Source organism: Microcaecilia unicolor, chromosome 8 (assembly GCF_901765095.1).
Source record: "Microcaecilia unicolor chromosome 8, aMicUni1.1, whole genome shotgun sequence".
Taxonomy (NCBI): Eukaryota; Metazoa; Chordata; class Amphibia; order Gymnophiona; family Siphonopidae; genus Microcaecilia; species Microcaecilia unicolor.
Genome location: NC_044038.1, coordinates 207,454,299 through 207,478,015, shown reverse-complemented (window position 1 = coordinate 207,478,015; position 23,717 = coordinate 207,454,299). Strand labels below are relative to the sequence as shown.

Here is a 23,717-nt window from a genome sequence, read left to right as displayed (position 1 = left end):
TCCATCAACCAGCTGGGTTTCAGGATATCCCTAATGAATATGCATGAGAGAGATTTCCATATACTAGAGGTAACAGGCATGCAAATCGGTCTCATGCATATTCATTACTCTATACACTACTGGGTTAAATAACAATACAAATAACTGTACTCTATATTCTTCATATGTAAGACAAAACAGTTATAATAAATGCTGTACTTTATTTTCCATATTAATTCACATAACCAATACATCTGCAATACTATGATCGCCTCAGATCAACCACACATACTCATGCACATCCTCACAACTCAAATCTCTAATACAACTAATCACTATCTACCTTCTATCACCTATGAATAATCCAGCATCATCAACACTTCTTCACAGCTTTAATCAGTGGACCACATGGAGTTCTTACGCTAATTGGCAAGTGGCGATAGCGGTGGATTGATCGCATATTGACTTTGAGTGGTTTGGAAGATGTGTATTTTTAACTATCAAACACCATATGAACAACACAACTCCATGTAGTCCACGTCTTGAGTGGCTTGAACCTCAGGATAAAAAATACGGACAAAAGAACTGATGACCACAGGACAGTATTTGGATTTCATGTTAGTGATGTGGGGATAATCCCACTGATTAAAGCTGTGAAGAAGTGTTGATGATGCCGGATTATTCATAGGTGATAGAAGATAGATAGTGATTAGTTGTATTAGTCAGAGATTTGAGTTGTGAGGATATATGTATGGGTGTGCATGAGTATGCATATTCATTAGGGATATCCTGAGAACCCCACTGGCTGGTGGTCCCCCAAAGACCTGTCTCCCCAAGCACATGAAAAACCCTTTGACAGCACAGTGATTAAGTAACAGAAAACTAAGCACAAGCTCAGCTCATTACAGTCATGGGAAGAGATCCTTGCCTGTTCAGAAGCAGCTGGCTAGCTGTCATCATCACTGGAACTTCACTCAGAGGCCGGCCTGGCCCTGATTTCCTCACTCTCTGGGGACCAGCACCTCCACTTTCTTCAGAGGAGAGAGGTTCCTGATTGACATTGACGAGCAGTGTGCTGTAGGACGGTGGAACATTGGTTCTTACGTCTTCTTCCTCTGCTTCTTCTTCACCATCTGTGGCTCCCTCAGAGTCTTCAGTTGCATCACTAGACATACCATGCATTATGGAATTAAAAAGGACTGCAAAGGACCTCAGTAAAAGGCAATAGCAGTCATTGATTGGTTATTCAGGGTAACTATCTAATATGTTGTGGGAATTGAAGATGATTCTTCTCAATGATCATTTCTTCCTCATTATATTTATTCAGATCAGTATGGAAAGCAGTTTCAGAGAGTGCGACAACTATCATTCTGTATTACTGGCGTCTTTTGCTATCCAATACCCTTTGTTAACAATTTACATAGAAAACTGCGCTTTCCTTAATATCAACATTTACAACAGAAGCATTTTTAATATGGATTAACCTGATCTACTTCTGGGCACAGGTCATCACGTTTTTGTGAATGTGTGTTGAAAACAGTGGGGCACTCTTTTTTTTTTAATAATGTTTGTGTTTTGGTTCACACTATACCCCTTTTGGTGTAAGCAGTCAGCATACTGTACCCTGAAGCCACACTGTCCATTGAGGCCAAGTCAAATGCTTGCATTCGGGTGGGCTTTCTAACACTGTATTTCAAGGTCACTGCAGGATCGTCTTCCATATCCTCTTGGGTTGATTCTCTGGACAGTATAATATTCTCTGTTGGACAGCTGTTGAAACAGAGCATGACTTCATGTTTATTGGGAAGAAGGGGAGAGGGACACTACCTTTGGAATCTAGAACCGAGAGGCCGACCAAAACCGGTGGTTTTAGTTCCAGCTGAAACCAAATCCATGGCCAAAATTCGCCACTCAGTTTTGGTTGGAACTGAAAACGGCGCCTTGTGGGTCCTCCCGGGTCAGCTGCCGCTGCTGCTATCATAGCTCCCTCCCCGCATAAAGGGCCCTTTCACACTTCCACCACCAAAAGGCCTTCCCTGGACTTACCTTTGCTTTAAATGGCCTGGTAATCTAGTGGTTTCTTCTGAGCAAGAACGATCCCCAGTCACTCTTGCCTCTGCAGGTTCCTCAGCCAAAATGATTGCAGGACTTCCCTTGGCAGCCTTGTGAGACTGCTGCAGGAAGTCTCAGTCGCTGTTTTGGGACTGGAAGCAGCATAAGCAGGAGCGACTGGAGATTGCTCCTGCTTATGCTGTGTGCAATCCCAAGATGGCCACCAGGACCTCCCACAGCAGCCTCTACTAGAACCTACAAAGAAGAGTCTCAGGGGGCTGAGAACCAAGGAACCCAGGGTTCAAATCCAACTGACCCATGGCAAGTCACTTAAACCTGCATTGCCTCAGATAGAAAGACTAAGGGGGGCATTTTCAATATGACTTCTAAATCCGATTTTGGATGTTTTGCTGAAAATGTCCAAAAATCAAGTAGCAGCATAGCGATTTTTGAACCAGAAAAATGTCTATCTTTTTGTTTCGAAAATGGACATTTGCTAAATATTTTTGTGTTCATTGCATCTATCGTTTCGGACCATCTTCAGGGAAAAAAGTCCAAGGGAAAAATGCACATAAACAAGCCATTGGAATGTATGGGGGGGGGGGGGGGGGGTTCTGCATTCTTAGTAGACTGGCCACACAGACATCCAAGTAGAGCAGCAGAGCACCCTAGGGGGGCACTGCAATAGACTTCACATAAAAAGTTCCAGGTACAGACCTCACTGTTACCCCTTATATTGCTACTAATTGGTTTCTGCCAGGTACTTGTGACCTGTATTGGCCACTGTTGGAAACAGAATACTGGGCTAGATTGACCATTGGCATGACCCAGTATGGCTATTCTTATGTTCTTATATATGGGGAGCCCTCCAAAACCCACCAAAAACCTATTGTATCCAACTGTACACCACTAAAATAGCCTTTATGCCTGCCAGGGCCACCGAGAGGGGGGGGGGGGGCAAGAGGGACAAAATTCCTCAGGCCCGGGCCTCCAAGGGGGGCCCGGAACCAGGGTCTCTCTCCTTCTCCTACTCCCAGGCCGCCGGCACTGCAGTCCCCGGTCTCACCTGCCTGCCCTCGGCTCCGTCGACAGCCCCCCTTCGTCTGCCACCAGGCCCCCTGCATTCAAATCGACAGCGCCTCACCTCCTTGTGAAAGCGGCAGATCGCCTCCCTTTGGGCCTTCCCTCATTGTGTTCCGCCCTCGTCTGATGTAACTTCCTGTTTCCGCACGGGCGGGACACAGGGAGGGCCCAAAAGGAGGCGATCTGCCGCTTTCACACGGAGGTGAGGTGCTGCCGATTTAAATGCAGGCGCCCGGTGGTGGACGGAGGGGGGCTGTCGACGGGGCTGGGGTTGGGTGGGTGGAGACCAGGGACTGCGGCGCCGGCAGACTGAGAGCAGGGGAGGGAGGCAACAGTGGTAGCGATTGGGGGGGGCGGCGGCGGGGGGGACCGGCTCAGTCTCTCGGCAGCCCTGATGCCTGCAGGTGTCACCTATATGTGGGTACAGAAGGTTTTTGGTGGGTTTTAGATGGCTCACATTTTCCGCTACAAGTGTAACAGTTAGAGTGGGATATGGCCTGAGTTCCCTTCTCTGCAGTGCACTGCACCAACCACTAGGCTACTCCAGAGACCTGCGTGCTGCTCTAATAGGACTGTCCATAACATCTGAAGCTGTCGTAGAGGCTGGTATGTACTGTTTGTTTCACATCTTTGGAGGTTGGGAGGGGGTCAGTGACCACTGGGAAGTAAAAGTGTCATGCCTTAATCCCTCCAATGGACATTTAGTGCACCTTTTTGTGACTTAGTTGTGATTGAAACAGGTCTAGACCAAAGCATCTAACTTTTAGCCTTGGATGTTGTTGCTTTGTTCCATTATGGCAGAAAAACATCCAAGTTTTTAGAATGCCCAAATCCCACCCCCAACACGCCCCCTTGTGATTTGGACACTACATACAAACTGTATAGAAAAAGTCTTTAAATGGGTTTTGAAAATAGTAATTTATACATTTTGGCAAAAAAGTCCATCTGCCACTTTATGTCGCTTTTTGGACATTTTTCTGTTTCAAAAATGAGCCCCTAAGTCTTCCAGGGACCTACTGTTCTAAACAGAATACTGGGCTAGATACCTACTGTATCTGCATATAGCTCCTCTTGAGCTACCACTGAAAAGGCATGAGTAAAAATTTTAAAAAACATACACACATTTAAGGACGCAGAGTCCTGTTTTTTGAGGCATTTCAAAGGTGCATTATTTGGGAGCCCTAGTTTGAAAGAAGCAGCATAGCAGAAAGAGAACAAAAGGCAACTTTGTGTGTGTTTGTGTGTGTGTGTGTGTGTGGGGGGGGGGGGGGGGTCCAGTAAGGGGAAGGAGAATAGGAGAAGTGGGATTTCAGAGGGAAGGTGGTTTCTTTACTGACTTCCAGTTTGGTTCCTCAATCATCAAATGTTTATTTCCATAATTTAATTTAGAAAAATAATCCCAACCAGATCTCGGAGGCACGACTGCTTGTTGCTCACCTGGATAACATGCTGTCCTGAGACAGTCTGGACTCCGCACTGTAGGCTTTGTGGCATCTGAGTTCATCTCTCTTCTCTGTCTCTACAGTGTCAGATTCATTCTCGTCACAGGATAATGTTGCTTGGTCTCTCTTTCTCAGCTGTGAGCTATAGAACCGGAGTATGCTTTCCTCTGATGCTTCTTTTCCCTAAAGAAGAAGTGAGATCTGAGGAAATGTATTACGCCCTCCTCAGTTATAATCCTTTGCCTTCCATGCAGTGGCGTTCCTAGGCTGCCTGACACCCGGAGCGGATCGCTGATGCACGCCCCCCCCCGGGTGCAGCGCGGCGCCCCCCCAACCCGTGAAATTACCCCCCCCCCCCCACTGGTCAAATTACACCCTCCCCCCGGGTGCATTTTTACCTGCTGGGGGGGGGGGTGCCGCGCGCCTGTTGGCCGAGTCCGCTCATTCTCTCCCTGCTGCTCCCTCTGCCCCGGAACAGGAAGTAACCTGTTCCGCGCAGAGGGAGCAGCAGGGAGGGAACCAGCGGACTTGGCCAACAGGCGTGCGGCACCATCCCAGCGGCGTGCACCTGGGGCGGACCGCCCCCCTGCCCCCCCCCCCTTGGTACGCCACTGCTTCCATGGGACCTTTTAGTAGGGGTTTCCTTTATTGTTTCAGTGTATTTTACCATGGGCTCTCTTACCGAACCAGATGTTGAGATATGAATAGAAATCAGATCACCAATTTTTTTCTGTGACTGGTCCACTTTTATGGAATTCTTTGCCTCTTGAACTTTATTGTATGTCTCCATTTTTGAAATTTAGGAAAGATTTATTTATTTAAAAAAGCTTTTGAGTAATGATTTGTTTGGTTGAGATGGCTATTGTTTTATTGGTAGTAGTATTTTATGATGAGATTGTAATTTTATCATTTTTTAAATTGAAAATTGCTTTGTTTTTTTTAATCTATTTTAGAGATATACCCACGGATTCAATATAGTGTGACCGAAATTACACGTGCAAATCTGGTCATATTCTGGATTTGCATGTGCAATTTAATTACTTAAAAAGCCAATTGGCGCTAATAATTGCCACTTAACAAGCAATTATTGACACTAATTGTCATTAATTAAAATTTACGCGCACAACTTGCTAGGCATATTCTGTAATGTGGTGTGCATAAATTCTAATGTGTGCTGCCAAAAGGGAGCATGGACATGGGTATGGAGTGGGTGGACCATGGGCATTCCACAAATCTACACGCACTGGTAGTTACACCATGTTTTACTTGGCGTAAATAGATGCACCTAGAGTTAGGTGCATGCATGGCTGATAGGAATATTCTATAAACCAGCTAGGCACATTCTATAAACCACACCTAAATCTAGGTGCGGATTATAGAATACATCCAGGCGGAAATATTTTTGGCACCGATTTTTCAGGCACCATGTATGGAATCTAGTCCACTATGTATGTACTGTTGTAAGCCACTGGTCTGGTCTGGTAGGTCTTTTCTTATTCCGTCCTCCTGGGTCTTGGGTTAATGTGGAGCCCATTTTGATAGACGTTATCTCATCTATTGTATCTCAATTTTCCAGGGTAATTGTTATGGGTGATCTAAATTTGCATCTTGAGGATGATTCTAATAATGATGTTCGTAATTTTAAATCGTTCTTGTATGCCAGTCAGTTAACCCTTCTTGTTAAGGGTCCAACTCATGAGAGGGGTCATGCTTTGGATATCTTTGCTGTTTCCTCTTCCAATCTGCTAAGTTCATTTTCTTGGAATCCTATACTTTGGTCTGACCATTTTCAACTAGGGTTTACTACAGATGTATTTTTTTTTTTCATTTGTACCCCGCACTTTCCCACTCATGGCAGGCTCAATGCGGCGGGCAATGGAGGGTTAAGTGACTTGCCCATAGTCACAAGGAGCTGCCTGTGTCGGGAATCGAACTCAGTTCCTCAGTTCTCCAGGACCAAAGTCCACCACTCTAACCACTAGGCCACTCCTATGTTTAGCTAAATCTTTTAGGCAGAAACTTTTACAGTTATTATCAACTAGGGACACAATCGGTGAATCTCTGTTTTGGTCAGAATTGAAAGATTTATTACCTTCTTGGAACCCAGATCAAAAGTCGTTGAAATCCTTTTGAGATACAATTGTAACATCTGTTTTGGATAAAATTGCATTTGTTTTTACTAGAAAAGTTAGAGAAACTAACAAGGGCCCCCTGGTTTTCCGAACAGTTGTTAGCCTTGAAACAAGGTTGCTGCCAACTTGAAAAGCAATGGAAGGAAACTAAAGATGCTGAAGCTAGATCTATTTGGAAATCTTCTTTTCAACAATATAAATTGAAAGTGGCTGAAGCTAAGAGAAGCTATTATAGTAAGTTGGTGGGGAAGGATACTCTCAATAGTAGGAAGTTATTCTCTTTGGTTAAAAGTTTAACGTCTCCTACTACTATTGAAAATTCTCAAAGCATTAGGCCCTGTTCAAGGGTTAATTGATTATTTCTTGAACAAGGTAGCTGAGATTCAGGTAAACTTGATAAAGGCTAGTTCTGTAATTTCTATGTGCTCTTCTAGTGTAAGAATGATTAGGTCTGAGTTGTTGATGGTCCTTTTCAAGTTGAGTTGTGTCTTGATTTAATACTCTCTGGACTGGCTGTGGCTAGGATGCACGTGGTCACTGATCTATCATAGCAGTGACTCTATCTAGTGAAAATAATTCCATAATACAGCATTACTGATGATAAGCAAAAACACTGAAGAGCAATAATACAGGGATGGACTCTAAACAATCATCATGTTACAGGTTATTTATTTATCATGAACTCCACATCCAAAGATGTCCAAGGTGGTTTACATCATAGCATAAGATACTAAAAAATGCAATAACATAGCAAAATAAATAAAGGAAGATCATTAAAACAGTAAAATTGATGTGATGTGATGGAGAAAAAATTTACAACTCCTTTTTCAATCCCACTACTGAGGTCTACAAGCCTGGGTTCATTCACAAACTGCTTTACTGTTTACCAGGGCTTTGAAATTTATTTAGATTTTGCCTTTGATCTGTTGATATCGTGAAATGTCATTATGAACTTCAGAATAAGACAACAAATAATTCCTGGGATAAAACCTAATAATAAATATATATCAGGACTTTAAAAAACAAACAAACAAACAAAAACCCAGTAAAATTACATTAAAAAAAACTCCAAGCCAAGAAAAGATCCTTCAGTCTGCCTCTGCATTACAAAATGTGAAAAAAATCCTTCAAAATAAAACCTATAATCCCAACATAACACTCAACTATGCAAACACAGGGGCCCTTTTACTAAGCAGCAGTAGGCACTAGCATCAAATAGCACTGCCATGGGACGCACTGAGGTGTCCCGTGGTAGTTTGCCAATCGCCAAGGACTAATCCTGCGCTTAAAAATAGGTTTTATTTTTTTAGCATGGGGACGTGTTTATGGGCAGAAAGTAGACATTCCCTGCACTAATTGGTTAGCACAGGGGCATTGCCATGCCCCAACCGATTAGTGCCGGATTAGCATTGGAGTCCCTAGCGCCTACAAAATGGATGGCAGTAAGAGTTCCTGTGTTAATGGCCATGCGCTAATTGGGAAATTAGCATGTGGCCATTAAGGGGAAAAAAGAAAAATGTGGCCATTTACCGCAGCGGTAAAAGTGGCCTCGGCGCACAGGAAAACCACGTGCTAAAACTACCACAGGCCACGTTTTAGCACGGCTTAGTAAAAGGGCCCTGCAGAGTCACTTCAAACACCAGGAATCAGCAGTGTCCTCAGCTTCTACCTAAAAGTCAGATAGTTTTCTTCCAACCTGATAGGGATGGCATTCTATACATTAAACCCACCATGGAAATCACCTAGGATCACGAACCTACTTTATATCCCTAAAGAAAAGGCACGTTCAATAGGTACATCTGGCTGCTACATCAAAGATGAGTAGATGTGTAAAATAAGCATTTATAGGGATGCAAAAGCTCACTATAGGGTTTCCATCACACCCCCAGGTCAGCCAAATAAGCTGATTCAGTTCTGGATTTTCCCCATTGCATGCATGGATTTGCATTTCTGATATTCGTGGAGGGGCATAATCGAATGCAAACGCCCATGTGTAAGAATGTCCATCTCCGAGAATGGGTCCGTGAAGGGGTGGGCCGAATCGTATTTTCGAAAAAGATGGACGTTTATCTTTAGTTTCGCAAATACGGTTTGTGCCAGGCAAATGCATTGGATGTGGGCATTTTTGAGATGTGGGCGTTTGTTTGAGCTGGGCGTTTTCGTTTTTCAGCGATAATCGAAACCGAAGCGTCCAAGGCTTTGGGTCGTGGGAGGGGCCAGGATTCATAGTGCACTGGTCCCCCTCACATGCAAGGACACCAAACGGGCACCCTAGGGGGCACTTTTAAAAAATAGGAAAAAACATTAAATTACCTCCCAGGTGCATAGCTCCTTTACCTTGGGTGCTGAGACCCCCAAATCCCCCCCAAAACCCAATCCCCACAACTCTATACCATTACCATAGCACTTAATGGTGAAGGGGGGCACCTACATGTGGGTACAGTGGGTTTTGGGGGGGGGGGTTAGAGGGCTCCCATTTACCACCACAAGTGGTACAGGTAGGGGGGATGGGCCTGGGTCCGCCTGCCTGAAGTGCACTGCATTACCCACTAAAAGTGCTCCAGGGACAGGACTTGTTGCTGCTGTATAACCTTGGCACAGCAGTTCACACCGTAAGACTAATCTCTCTGAAAACGTCCTTTATTTCAATAACCGCGTTTACTCACAGTTAACTGCAGATCAGAGGTTGTGCCCCACTGGCAATGAGTCTCACTGGTACTAAGATTAGCAGTAGCTCAGAGCTGGCAGAATGGTGTACAATGCCCTCTTTCAGCAACATTCAAGGTAAGAACTAAGTTCTGTAACGTGGCTAACACACGAAAGGGATCTAAAATGGACTTAGAAAAATGGCCACTACCTTGTGGACTACCGGAAACAAAACAGGGCACACTCTGACCCAGTAAGCAGAGGGGAAAGCACCATGGGAGAAGAGCCTACCAACTACCAACATCGTGAGACTGTAACACAAGCTAGTGAAATCACGGAGCCCAATACCCTACACCCACCACAATGCAATGCTGATCTGACCCTGCAGTGCACCCAAGAGCCACATCTGACCCAGGGAAAGGCTGTGAGAGGATCAAACACATTCTGCTGTCATGGAGGTGGGTACGGAATTTGAGGGTGGCATAGAGGCTGGGAAATAAGGTTTTTGCAAGTGGGTTTTTTGTGGTGGGAGGGGGTTAGTGACCACTGGGGGAGTCAGGGGAGGTGATTCCCGATTCCCTCCGATGGTCATCTGGTCATTTAGGGCACTTTTTTGGGACCTGTTCGTGAGAAAAAAGGGTCCAAAAAAAGTGTCCTAAATTCTCGCTAACAACGCCTTTCTTTTTTCCATTATCGGCCGAGCGCGCCCATCTCTCCTCGGCCGATAACCACGCCCCAGTCCCGCCTTCACCACGCCTCCGACACGCCCCCGTCAACTTTATTCGTTCCAGCGAATGAGTGCAGTTGAAGAAGACCAAAATCGGCTTTCGATTATACCGATTTGACCGCCCACGGGAAACGGACGCCCATCTCCTGAACATGGGCGTTTTTCTCCTTTTGAAAATAAGCAGGCTAATGAGTTAAATAAGAAAAGTAGAACACCAAATCCCTGCATGCAACACACCAAAAACATGGACTGAATCAGCCTTCTTGGTTGACCTGGAGTGAAGTGACATCCCTACATTTAGCTTCTGTATCCACGTGTCCTTTCTGTAGTAGATAACCATCAAAGTCTAGTGGAGGATGTTTATCCTCATGTTGGTTACAGCATCCTATGCAAGCTGTATTTCCATCCCAACTTATTATAGGGACAGAATCCACCACACAGCAAGGGCTTTGGAAATCTAGCTCCACTCTCACCTTGTTGAGTTCTCTCCGTAACATGCACCTCTCGATTCTCAAAACTCTCGCTATGTCCAGGTTAGTTTTGCAGAGTGAATTCAGTGTCTCAATTGTGTCATCAAGCAATGCCTGGATGAACACCCAGGTAAACTTGACAATGGTCACAATCTTCTGGATGATAGTTTCTGTCTCTAGGCAAAAAAAAGTGAGAAATGGTTACAAAAGTGGGAAAATATTCCAAGTAATTATCTTTAAAATAACCCGCCCATGCCAACCTCAATAGGAAGCAGAACAAAGTATGTAACGTGTGATAGGAGATTCCATCCTACACTGGGAAATGTAGAGGGGGTTATGATACATCACCATGTGGGAATAATTTTCTCCAGATGGATAGAAGCAGGGTGAATTCCAAAGACATCTGAAGCTTGCATGGGATGTGGGGGAAGGAGGGAGGAAAGCACAGATTGACTAAGACCTGTAACTGCACAGTAGGCTAAAATAATCTCAAAAAGCCCAGCACCTCACAACTAGTGTACACATAGGTTTAAATTATCTCAATCATTATCACCACATTTTTCTTTTCCCTTTGTAATGGACCTTGGTAGCAACTCTTTTCACATAAGATACTTAGACTCATGACTCCCTTAAATTTTCATCAGTTTCTATTTTATTACAAATTTCTTATATCTTAATCCACTATCCTGCTTATAATCGAACGAGAAAAACGCCCAAGTTCCGACCTAAATCGGGACATAGACGTTTATCTCACAAAAACGAATAACGCGGTATAATCGAAAGCCGAACTTGGACGTTTTCAACTGCACTCCATCGCGGAAGCGTACAAAGTTGATGGGGGCGTGTCGGAGGCGTGGTGAAGGCGGGACTGGGGCATGGTTATCACCCAAACAGAGATGGGTGCCTTTCGCCGATAATGGAAAAAAAGTATGCGTTTGTAGCTAGAATTTAGGGCACTTTTCCTGGACCCTGTTTTTTCACGAATAAGGCCCCAAAAAGTGCTCTAAATGACCAGATTACCACCAGAGGGAATTAGGGATGACCTCCCCTGACTCCCCCAGTGGTCACTAACCCCCTCCCACCACAAAAAATGATGTTTCACAACTTTTTATTTTCACCCCTCAAATGTCATACCCACCTCCCTGGCAGCAGTATGCAGGTCCCTGGAGCCCATCCCCCCCCTACCTGTTACAATTGTGCTGCTTAATGCTTATTAGTCGTCCAACCCCCCCAAACCCACTGTACCCATATGTAGGTGCCCCCCTTCACCCCTTAGGGCTATAATAATGGTGTAGACTTGTGGGCAGTGGGTTTTGAGGGGGATTTGGGGGCCTCAACACACAAGGGAAGGGTGCTATGCACCTGGGAGCTCTTTTACCTTTTTTTTTGTTTTTGTAAAAGTGCCCCCTAGGGTGCCCGGTTGGTGTCCTGGCATGTGAGGGGGACCAGTGCACTACGAATCCTGGCCCCTCCCACGAACAAATGCCTTGGATTTATTCGTTTTTGAGCTGGGCGCTTTCATTTTCCATTATCGCTGAAAAACAAAAACGCCCAGCTCACAAATTGTCGAATAAAACATGGACGTCTATTTTTTGCGAAAATACGGTTCGGTCCGCCCCTTCACGGACCCGTTCTCGGAGATAAACGCCCATGGAGATAGACGTTTTCGTTCGATTATGACCCTCTATGTTAATTTCAATTTTAAAAGATTCTAGTTTTATTTATCTTTGCCATGAATTTCTTCAATTAGGACCTTAGCCAACATGGGGCCATGTTTCACCAATGCTGCTTCAAAGCATGGTCCTGGAATAAAAAAAATTCTTATTAGAAAAACTACTTAAATCTAAAATTACACAGAAACCTATAAAAACCTATGTGATTACTCTTACCTAACAGTTAACCACAACACTCATTTGTTCATTTATAGGGTATGAAGGAAAAACCATGGGTCAACTTTCTTCATCGGCATAAAAGAACCCTTAACTCAATACTCTTCTTGCTAAAAACTTCACAGGAATAACATCAGAGGATCCAAAAATAAGAAGTAAAAAAAACTAAACTTAAACTTCCAAATCCAAACTGCTTAAGTTTAAGTTTAGTTTTTTTTACTTCTTATTTTTGGATCCTCTGATGTTATTACTGTGAAGTTTTTAGCAAGAAGAGTATTGAGTTAAGGGTTCTTTTATGCCGATGAAGAAAGTTGGCTCACGGTTTTTCCTTCTTACCCTATAAATATTAAAGATTGGGTGGAGGTGTGGGCGCAGAGGCTTTTTCCCTTCTCTCATTTTTGCACTTCACAGGAATCTAGAATTATTAAGAACTTTGCAATTTATATTACAAGAGGTTGTTTTGTTTGAGATTTTGGTATCCTCTTGTCCTCTTTATTTTGCTATCATTCAAAAAATATATACATCTCTGCTCCTTGTAATTCAATAATGAATCTCTATTACCTCATTCCCATCCCAGTTTATGTTTATTTATTATTAACACCTTGCTATACCACATATACCAACTTATCTATAAGTTGCCAATGCATATCAGTCTCAGAATGCTGTCTTTCTAATTAATGAGCCACTAACGGGGCCGTAACAGTCTTATGTTTTGTACAGCTAGCCTTTATTGGTCTTAAAGATCTCCCTATGTAAATTAGTTCACAAGGGCGTTGTATAGCATATATGATTTCTGCTGAGTCACAGTAGTATTAGGTCTAGCTACTATAGTTTTACCATTTTTAGAAATGTGCCAGTGATATCCTTCAATGGTGCTTTGGCACCATAGACGATTGCCACATTTCTTATGTCCCGTTGTCAACTCTATAATGGATGAATAATCTATTCTTTTGTATGATAAAATCTCAGCTAGTGTTTTTCCTTTCAAATAAGCTATTAAAGGCCTCTTCTGATAACATTTATGAATCGTTAAAATCTCCCAATATTTAAATAACAGCGCTGTCACTGATGGAACATGCGTAAAAAATGGAAACACTGCAACTAATTTATTACCTTTTATATTGTAAAAGAGCTTCCCTTTGAGCAAACTTTGCCCTATAATAGGCTTCTTTTAATCACTGATCTTGGATAACCTCTCTGGCTAAACCTCTTAACAGAGACTCTGCATGACACTCAAATTCTGCTATAGTAGAGCAGATTTGATGTAACCTGAAGAATCGACTAATCTAATCTAATCTAATTCATGTTTTATATACCGCTCTATCCCAACACAAGGTTCCAGGTGGTTTACGTAAAAAGAAACTCAGTCAAGTGAGCAATTTACATAATTAATAATAATAAAATAAAAACAAAATATTAACCATCATAATTATCAAATAAAACGGTTTTCAGCCTCTTATGCCAATGCATATAATTTTGAACTGTTCGAATTGTACCTGGTAAATTATTCCAAATAGCAACTGCTTGAAAAGGAAGCAAACTGTCACGAACTCTGGTTGACATATAAAAACATTGTGAAAAAAACGGAATTAATAATACAGAAGTATTTCCATATAAAATCTGGAAAGCTATACATATAACTTTCAAAGTAATCTGTGCATGAACATGAAGCCAATGAAGTTCTTTAAAGTCATCAGATACACTTTCCCGCTTCCTCAAACAGAAAATCATCCGAACTGCCATATACTTTCATAATTGCAGCTTATAAAGCAACTTATTACTCAATCCAACATATAAAAAATTACAATAATCTAAATTAGATAAAATCAGCATCTGAACCAGAACAGCAAAGTGAGAACTATGAAAATAAGGCCTAATCATCCTCAATTGATGTAAACGGAAAAAAAAAAGGACCTACTCAGACTCAGGAAAGATGTCAGGAAGTATTTTTTCACGGAGAGGGTGGTGGACGCTTGGAATGCCCTCCCGCGGGAGGTGGTGGAGATGAAAACGGTAACGGAGTTCAAACATGCGTGGGATATGCATAGAGGAATCCTGTGCAGAAGGAATGGATCCTCAGAAGCTTAGCTGAAATTGGGTGGCGGAGCAGTTGGGGGGAAGAGGGGTTGGTGGTTGGGAGGCGAGGATAGGGGAGGGCAGATTTATACGGTCTGTACCACAGCCGGTGATGGGAGGCGGGACTGGTGGTTGGGAGGTGGGAAATACTGCTGAGCAGACTTACAGTATATGGTCTGAGCCCTGAAAAGGACAGGTACAAATTCAAGGTAAGGTATACACATATGAGTTTGTTCTTGGGCAGACTGGATGGACCATGCAGGTCTTTTTCTGCCGTCATCATCTACTACTTCCAAATTTGATTAACCTGGTCTTCAAAAGACAATGAATAGTCCAGGATAACACCCAGAACCCTAGATTCCTTTTCTACATTTAGAATAATCCCATTGGGTAGTGTAAGATTCAAAGGAATATCCATTAGAGAATTAGAAAACCACAAAACTTTAGTTTTTAACTGGTTTAACTGAAGCATATGTTCCAAAGCCCATTTTTGAATAGTAGATAAGTTGGAACGCAATCTGTAGGGATGAAAGCTGTTAAAATGAAGGAACGTGTTCTTAGATACCTCTTTACAATGCAAAGTACTAAATATAGCAGAACCTTCCAGATATAATCTAACATCTAAGAAGTGCAGCTGTGTAGTACTGTTGGTTATAGTAAACCGCAAATTCTCAGTCAATGAATATAACCAACACATAAACTGATCCAACAATTGTATATCACCTTCCCACACAGAAAATATGTGATCAAGAAACCTTTTCTAACACTATGGGGCCCTTTTACTAAGCCAGGCATGCAGGGGCATAGCCAGACTTCGGCGGGAGAGGGTTCCGGAGCCCGAGGTGAGGAGGCACATTTTAGCCCCCTCCCCTCGGCAGCGCCGACCCCCCCCCCCCAGCAATTATCGACCCGCTGCCGCCGCCTCCACGCCATTGCCGACCCCCTGCCATCACCAACTTTGACGACCCCTGCCAATGACCTTCTCGACCCCCCTCCCGCTTCCAACCCTACCCCGCCATCGCCTACCTTTGCAGGCAGGGGACCCCAATCCCCGCCAGCTGAGGAGGTCCTCTTCTTCCCGCGAAGGCTTTATTCTGTTTCTGACATCCTGCACATTGTACGTGCAGAACGTCAGAAACAAAACGAAGCCTTCGCGGGAAGAAGAGGACCTCCTCGGCTGGCGGGGATTGGGGTCCCCTGCCAGCATAGGTAGCTCAAGGCGACGGCGGGGGAGAGTTGGCGGTGGGAGGGGGGTCGAGAGGGTCGTCGGCAGGGGGGTCCAGGGCCAAATCTATAGGGGCCCAGGCCCCCCCTGGCCCCACGTAGCTACACTACTGCACGCATGTGCCTATGTGCACCCAACATGTGCCAAATCCGAGTTACCACCCAGCTACCACGTGGCCTGGGCAGTAATTTCATTTTTGATGTGCTTCCCCTACGCACACCAGAAAATAATTTTTATTTTCTGGCACGCAGCACTACCAGGCGGTAAGAGGCATCAGACATTCGTAGATCATTAACACCTGGTTAATGCATGAGACCTTACCGCTAAGTCAATGGGTGGCGGTAAGGTCTCAGACCCAAAATGGATGTGCGTCAATTTTCATTTTGCCACACGTCCATTTTCAGTCAAAATGTTAAAAAGGCATTTTTACAAGTGCACTGAAAAATAGATCTGCACACTTCCAAAACCCACGCCTACACTACTGCAGGCCATTTTTCAGCACACCTTAGTAAAAGGACCCCTGAATGTGCTTAAACCATTCTAATGGATAAATATATTTTTCCTCAAAAGCTGCAACTACTAGGGTGGCCACTGAGGGGGGCTACTGAATCTCCCATGACCACTCCTTTAGATGTTAGATTATATCAGGAAGGCTGTGTTATATTTACTACTTTGTATTGTAAAGAGGTATCTAAGAACACTTTACTTCATTGATTGAAGAAATTCATAGCAAAGATAAATCAAAGTATAATCTTTTAAAATTAAAATTAATATAGTGGATTGAGATGTAAGAAATCTGTAATAAAATAGGAACCGATGAAGAGTTAAGTGGCTCAAGAGACCGAGTACCTCATGTGAAAAGAGTCGCTGCTCAGGTCTATTGCAAAGGGAAAAGAAAAATATGGTGAGATTAAGATAATTGTGTACACTAATTGTGCGCGCTGGGCCTTTTGAGATTACTCTGCAATAATTGAGCCCCCGCTGATTTGAATAAGAGGACCAATAGCAAATTGATTTACAGTAGGCAGAAATAAGCAGGTGTGGACCAAGTAATCCTTTTCTACTGAAACTTCTGCTTTGCAGTTAAATCAGACAGAAAGGCAAGACACTTCAAGGGTAGTTGTATAAACAAGATGTCCATATTTATGTGTGTATTATCCCCGGATTCTACTGCATGACTTAAGTTGTGCACGCAAATCAGGTCATATTCTGGAGTTGCACATGCAACTTATTTAGTTAACGAGCCAATCAGCACTGATAATTGCCAATTACCAAGCAATTACTGACACTAATTGGCATTAATTAGAATTTATGCACACAGCTGTCTAAGCGTTTTCAGTAATGTGATGCGCATAAATTCTAAGTCGCATAGTTGAAAAGGGGACGTGGCCATGGGAGTGGAATAGGCGGGTTGTGGAGGTTTCTAGAATCTTTGTGTGTTGTTCTAGAATGCACCCAGTCCATGCCTAAATTTAGCTGTGTGGAGGAGCACTCAGCGTATTCTATAAACCGTGTGGAAATGTAGGTGTATTCTATAAAGTACGCCTAAATTTAGACTATGCTGATTTTTCGGAGTGATATATAAAATCTAGCCCTATGCGCATAAATATTTGGAATATTAGCACTTGCGCATGGAAGTGCTAACAAGGTGCCTAAACAATATTTTCTAAATACCTACTTAATTTGCAGAGCTAGTATTTGAAGGGGAGGGGGGTGTACACAGGGGCAGAGCTTTGGTGGAACATAGGTAGGACTCCCACTTATGTGCATAACTTATAGAATGCATCCTTGCTGCATTTTGGGGTCCTTTTACCAAGCTGTGGGAAAAAGGGCCCTGCGCTAGCAGCAGGGCCGTTTTTACCGCAGCCAATAAAAAGCCCCCATCACACATTGCCATACGGTAAGAGAACTCTTACCCCATGGCCATGTGGCAGGGAGCCCTTACCACCACCCTTTGAGTTAGCGATAAGGGCTCCCACACTAACCTGGCAGTAACCGGGAAATGCATGGTAATTCCTGATTTCTGTCGGGTTATTGCCGCGCAAGCAATTTCTGGGGCAGGACTACTACCGGCGGCTGCGTTGGGCTGGTGGTAGGCATGGAAGAGTGAGCGGTAAGCCCGCGTTGGGTTTACCGCCACTTTGTAAAAGGGTCCCTTAGGCACTAGCTGTATGGATGATGTGTGAGGGCTTAATGTTAAGCCAGGGGCGTAGCCAGACCTTATGGTGGGAGGGGGCCAGAGCCCAAGGTTGGGGGCACATTTTGAGTGCCGCCCCGCCGCCACCCCCCCCCACCGCCACGCCTCACTTCACCTCAACTCCCCCCCGCTGCCACCGCCTCGTGCCTTCTCACACACACCCTCGCCTCCTCGCACCCCCCTCGCTTCGCAAATACCAAGCCTTCCTTCAGCGCCGTCTCCGGTGCAGCCGCGTTCCTGCTCTGCTCTTCTTTGTCCTCCTGTCCTGTGCACGCTGACGCTCCTTCTCAGTTTCAAGTAAAGGAGCGTCAGCGTGCACAGGACAGAGGAGCAAGAAGACCAGGGCAGGAACACGGCTGTGCCAGAGATGGCACTGAAGAAGGCTTCAGCTGGCGGGAGTTAGGGACCCCCACCAGCCAAACCAGGGGCCCGGATATAATTTGCGGGGGCCCAGGCCCCCGCGGCCCCCTTAGTTATGCACCTGTGTTAAGCATATTGATACCAAGTTATACTTGTGTTCTACAATGGAACCTAAGCACTTTGTTTCCATTATTGAATAGAATTACCTGTCTGAGGATGTATTTCTCATGTGTTCAGTTATAAACTACATTAGGATTCTTTTTTTTTTGAAGAGGAAAGGTGCTGTTTAAATTCTTACTGTAATTATGATGATCATAGTCCTCTGAATTTCCTCACCTGGCCCTTCCTCGATGCTTCCCACATCCATTATAGTTTCACTGGGTCCTTCTTCCACAGTCCCTGCAGTTTTCATGCGAGAGAAAGAGTAACGGGTCAGAAAACTCGCTCACAGCTCTACCCAGTAAATCTTGTCTCATATTTGGAAGCCCTTTAGTATAGTGTTTCCCAAGTCCAGTCCTGGAGTACCCCTTGCCAGTCAGGTTTTCAGGATATCCATAATGAATATGCATAAAAGAGATTTCCATATAACAGAGGCAGTGCATGCAAATCAAGTTCATGCATATTCATTGTGGATATCCTGAAAACCTGACTGGCAAGGGGTACTCCAGGACTGGACTTGGGAAACACTGCTTTAGTGAACAGAGATCAGCACTAACTCATTTAGTTGCCATCTTCCTGATTGCTTTATACATAATCCCCCTCATTCTATAACTTGCTCCTTGAAGTTAGGTACCAAATAGCACACGTATGTTATATAAAAATAGCACGCATGTCAGAGTCGCCAATTAATTGTCAGTTTCATGGGTGAGTGCTAGGTGCTATTCTATAATGTAGGTGCAAACGTTACTTAGGATTAGATTCTATAAATAACAAGGCATACCACAAAGATCAACAAATGTAAATGTAACACATTTCCTCCTACCTATTTCTAGAACTGTTCTCATATATCTACTTGTTTAAATCTACTACTATGTTATTCAAGGTCTTTATGTAATAGTAATTGTCTATACTCTATGCTATTTCCATCAAGATCGATCCATTGTAAGCCACATTGAGCCTGCAAAAAGGTGGGAAAATTTGGGATACAAATGCAATAAATAAATAAATGGCGCTGAGACGTCGGCGCTGAAAAATGTAAGAGCTGAGTGCTATTCTATAAAGGATCCCTGCCCTTTATAGAATAATGCTAAGTGCATAAATAGCACATAACTTGGACGGAGTGGAGGAGTGGCTTAGTGGTTAGAGCACCGGTCTTGCAATCCAGAGGTGGCCGGGATCCCACTGCTGCTCCTTGTGATCTTGGGCAAGTCACTTAACCCTCCATTGCCTTAGGTACAAACTTAGATTGTGAGCCCTCCTGAGACAGAGAAATATCCAGAGTACCTGAATGTAACTCACCTTGAGCTACTACTGAAAAAGGTGTGAGCAAAATCCAAATAAATTATTTGAGATTCTGTTGCTACTATCTGAGATTTTACATGGAATGTTGCTACTATTTGAGATTCTATATGGAATGTTGATATTATCTGAGATTCTACATGGAATGTTGCTACTATTTGAAATTCTGTTGCTCCTATTTGAGATTCTACATGGAATGTTGCTATAGTGGAGGAGTGGCCTAGTGGTTAGAGCACCGGTCTTGCAATCCAGTTCAAATCCCACTGCTGCTCCTTGTGATCTTGGGTAAGTCACTTAACCCTCCATTACCTCAGGTACAAACTTAGATTGTGAGCCCTCCTGGGACAGAGAAATATCCAGACTACCTGAATGCAACTCACCTTGAGCTACTACTGAAAAAGGTGTAAATAAATAAAATAAACTTATAGTGCCTAAGTTAGGTGCCAATCACCAATCATTTTGTAACAATGTGTGTAACTTCTGGTCCTTGGAACATCCCTGAAACACCCCCAGCCATGCTCCCTTGAATTTACGTGTTATAGGATTTCTGCATGCATCGTTATAGACTACGATGCATGTGGAAATCCCAATTAATGTAAATAATTGGTTGTTATTGGTGTTGATTGGCTCAATCAATTAATTTGCATGTGCAAATTGGCAGTGCATACTCATTTGTGTGCATAAATTTAGTCACCATAGATAGAATTCAGGGGTTAGTGTGTAACTGTGAAGGGGCATACAAATGGGCAGAGCATGGTGGGCTATGGGTGTTTCGCCAAGGGATGTGTGCAGCTTATAGAATACTATCAGTTGTACGCATTGCATGGCTCCTATTGGCATGCCAGCTTATGCCAGCCATTAAGCTATCATACGTGGACATACCTAAATTTCAGCAAGCCAACACAACTTTGTGCTAGTATGTTCACACACACTCACACATGCTCACATACACACAAGGAGTGACACGGGCTGCACATACTGCAGCAGGACACAATTATCCACTCCTACCCTGGCTAAGATAATATTTAATCACCTCTCTGATCTCATGTACAACTTTCTTTTAAATTATTTTCTAACTACTCTTACTCTCTCATATGTTTATAGGTTCCGTCTTTGCTTATACCCTACGTTGTCTATGAATATGTTTTATTTTGTATTATGTCGACATTGTAATATAGTGTACTATGCTATACTTTGTATTGTTGTTTGAATATTTTTACTGCTGTAATTGTCTATTGTTTGTTTGATTTATTCTTATTCTACACCACCTTGAGTGAATTCCTTCGAAAAAGAGATAAATAAATCCTAATAAAATAAATTATATAATGGCTTAAGCACACCCTGAAGCCATTATAGAACTGGCACTAAACACACCCCATTGTAGTACCTACATCTCGGCATACCTTTGCTAGCAAGAGACCCCAACCCCTGCCAGCCAAAGTTCTCTCCTCGGCCGCGCAGCGTTGGTTGCTGAATGATCTGATCAAGTTTCTGTGTGTGCATCTGACGTGCAGGACGTCAGACACATGCACAGAAACAGATTCAAACTTGATCAGATCATTCGGCAATGCCGCACGGCCGAGAAGAGGACTTTGGCTGGCGGGGGTTGGGGTCCCCCGCCAGCAAAGGTACGCGGCGGGAGAGGGTTGGTGGTAGGAAGGAGGGGTTGAGAGGGTTGTGGCGGCAGCGGGGGGGTCTGCGGCGCCAGGGGGGGGGCTAAAATGTGCCCCCTCACCTCGGGCTCTGGACCCCCCTCCCGTCGAAGTCTGGCTACATCCCTGCTTGTCACCCTGGGCAAGTCACTTAACCCTCCATTGCCCCAGGTACAAATCTTAGATTGCTAGCCCACTAGGGACAGAGAAAGCGCCTGCATATAATACATGTAAGCAGCTTTGTTGTACCACAGAAAGGTGGTGTATCACACATACACACAAACATACGAACACGCTACACAAAAGGTTAGCTGCTGTCTTTTCAGGTTGCCTTTCAAACTTGTTGAATTTGTTGCTCAGTAAACTGTTGGCTTGAAATTTCTGTGTCACCTTCCAGCTGCTGTTTCTCCATCTCCTCTTTCTTCATCTGTTCCCTCTTGACTGTGCTCTCATCATTTCTCCTGATTTTTAAGGCAGACTTAGAGCTGGTCATCCAGGCTTCGTAAGCCAGCTGCATGGGAAAAGACTCATTATTTACTGCTGGCCTTCAGTTTGCTAAAGCATGAATTAGCATACTGCATTAATTATTCTTTCTCAGAAAAGGACAGCCAGATGATGAAAAACACAACTCATCAAATATAACCTGGAGCTGTAAACAAGGACGGCCCCGACCATTAGGCCACCTGAGATGGGGGCCTCAGGCGACACAATTCAGGGAGCAGCATCTCCCCTTTCCTTCCTGCGCCTCGTCACCTTTCTTCACGTTCCAAACACTGCCCTGCCACCAGCACCCGCCTGTTCTCTTTACTGTGGCCGCCTCTCTGATGTAACTTTCTGTTTCATCAGAGGCTGCTGCAGTAGAGAAGGCAGCAGGGCAGCATATGGGAATCACTGCTGTTGTCACCGCCGACTGTTGGAACATGAAGAAATAAGGTAAACTCGGCCAGGGGAGGTGACAGCGGCATCTCGGTCTGGAAGGGTGTAATAAAAGTGAATTTTAAAGATTGTTTTTCAACTCTGTCTTGACCGACCAGTGCACTTGGGGTCTGTATTGTTGATTAGAAGTAATTCTGTTTAAAAATGATTGTTTAACTTTGATTGTGTGAGAACAAGTTGGAATGCAGAAGATAAGACACAGCTCTAATTAATTTGGTATATGAAGAGGGGGATGGTGCTTGTTTTCAGAGTTCAGCCTGGCCACCTGAACTTGGAAAACATGTGACCACGTTCCCACAGTACTTAAACAGAGAAGTATTCTGTAATTTTCCCTAGCTCTGAACATGAGTTCTGAGCCTAATAAAAAGAGGAGTTTTTTCAGTGAAATTGGAAGCTCATCTGTGAGTAACATATGTACTGCACAGAGGACTTGTTCCTGGTCTAAAAAGCTCCTGGATTTCGCTGTAACAGCCCCCCCCCCTCCCCCAGCTGATGATAAGAGCCTGGATGATGTAAGGACCAGTGATGTTGTATGTATAGTATATTATTGCTTCTTTTCCTGGTCTAAGAACTCTTAGACCAGTGATGTAATGATTGTTTATATAGCTAATCATTGTGTGTATATAGCTAACCATTGTATATATCTTAATCATTGTAGATTTTAGCACCTCTAATAAAGGTTTCATTTATCTAATATGAATCCAAACGAATCCACAGTAATTATTAAGTAGTCTTTGTCAGTGAGACAGGCTGTAAATCCATAGCAGTACAAAGGGGCAGCATCTCAGCCCTGCTTCAAGTGGCATCTTGCCTTGGCTGCCCCTGGCTGTGAACACTACCTGAGCACCTGAGAGACATTCAGCCCGGTGGAATAAATATCACAGCTGTGAATAGATTGTGATATTAGAAACCATGGGCCTGATATTCAGACCACAGGAGTTAGCCCGGCTAACTCCTGTGGTCAGTGCTGAGCCCCGATATTCAAAGCCAGGCCATTTCTGGTGACCGGCATTGAATATTCAGTTTATTTTTGGCCGGTTTGAACTTAACTGGCCAAGCCGATATTCAGCACTGACCGGTTAAGTTCAAACCGGCTAAAGATATTCCACCTATTGATGCATCCATATTTGGCTGCCAAACATAGCTGGCCAGATGCTGAATATCGGCGCTGACCAGCTATGTCGCAAGACATAGCTGGTCGTCCGTTTAGCCACTAAGCGCTAATAGTCTGTTGAGATACACACATACTTAATATTAGTGCTTAGCTGGCTACATACAGTAACATTTAGCTGGCCAGATGCCATTCTTGGCCACTTAAGTGGTTTTGAATATTGGGGGGGGGGGGGGGGGGGGGGGAAGGGGTAGGAGGAGGATGCTATTTTTCAAAAGACTT

At 43.9% G+C, this 23,717-nt stretch overlaps 1 protein-coding gene across 1 annotated transcript in view; it reads right to left on the bottom strand.

Moving 5' to 3' along the window:
• Window positions 1-23,717, bottom strand: part of LOC115476883 (piezo-type mechanosensitive ion channel component 2-like) — a 157,690-nt gene that overhangs the window by 34,379 nt on the left and 99,594 nt on the right. The window contains exons 32-37 of the mRNA XM_030213456.1: window positions 21,779-21,899; window positions 18,615-18,677; window positions 10,535-10,707; window positions 4,552-4,739; window positions 1,603-1,749; window positions 908-1,144 (exon numbers count right to left, since the gene is read on the bottom strand). Coding sequence (XP_030069316.1) covers window positions 908-1,144; window positions 1,603-1,749; window positions 4,552-4,739; window positions 10,535-10,707; window positions 18,615-18,677; window positions 21,779-21,899 — 929 coding nt within the window. The remainder of the gene's footprint in view (window positions 1-907; window positions 1,145-1,602; window positions 1,750-4,551; window positions 4,740-10,534; window positions 10,708-18,614; window positions 18,678-21,778; window positions 21,900-23,717) is intronic.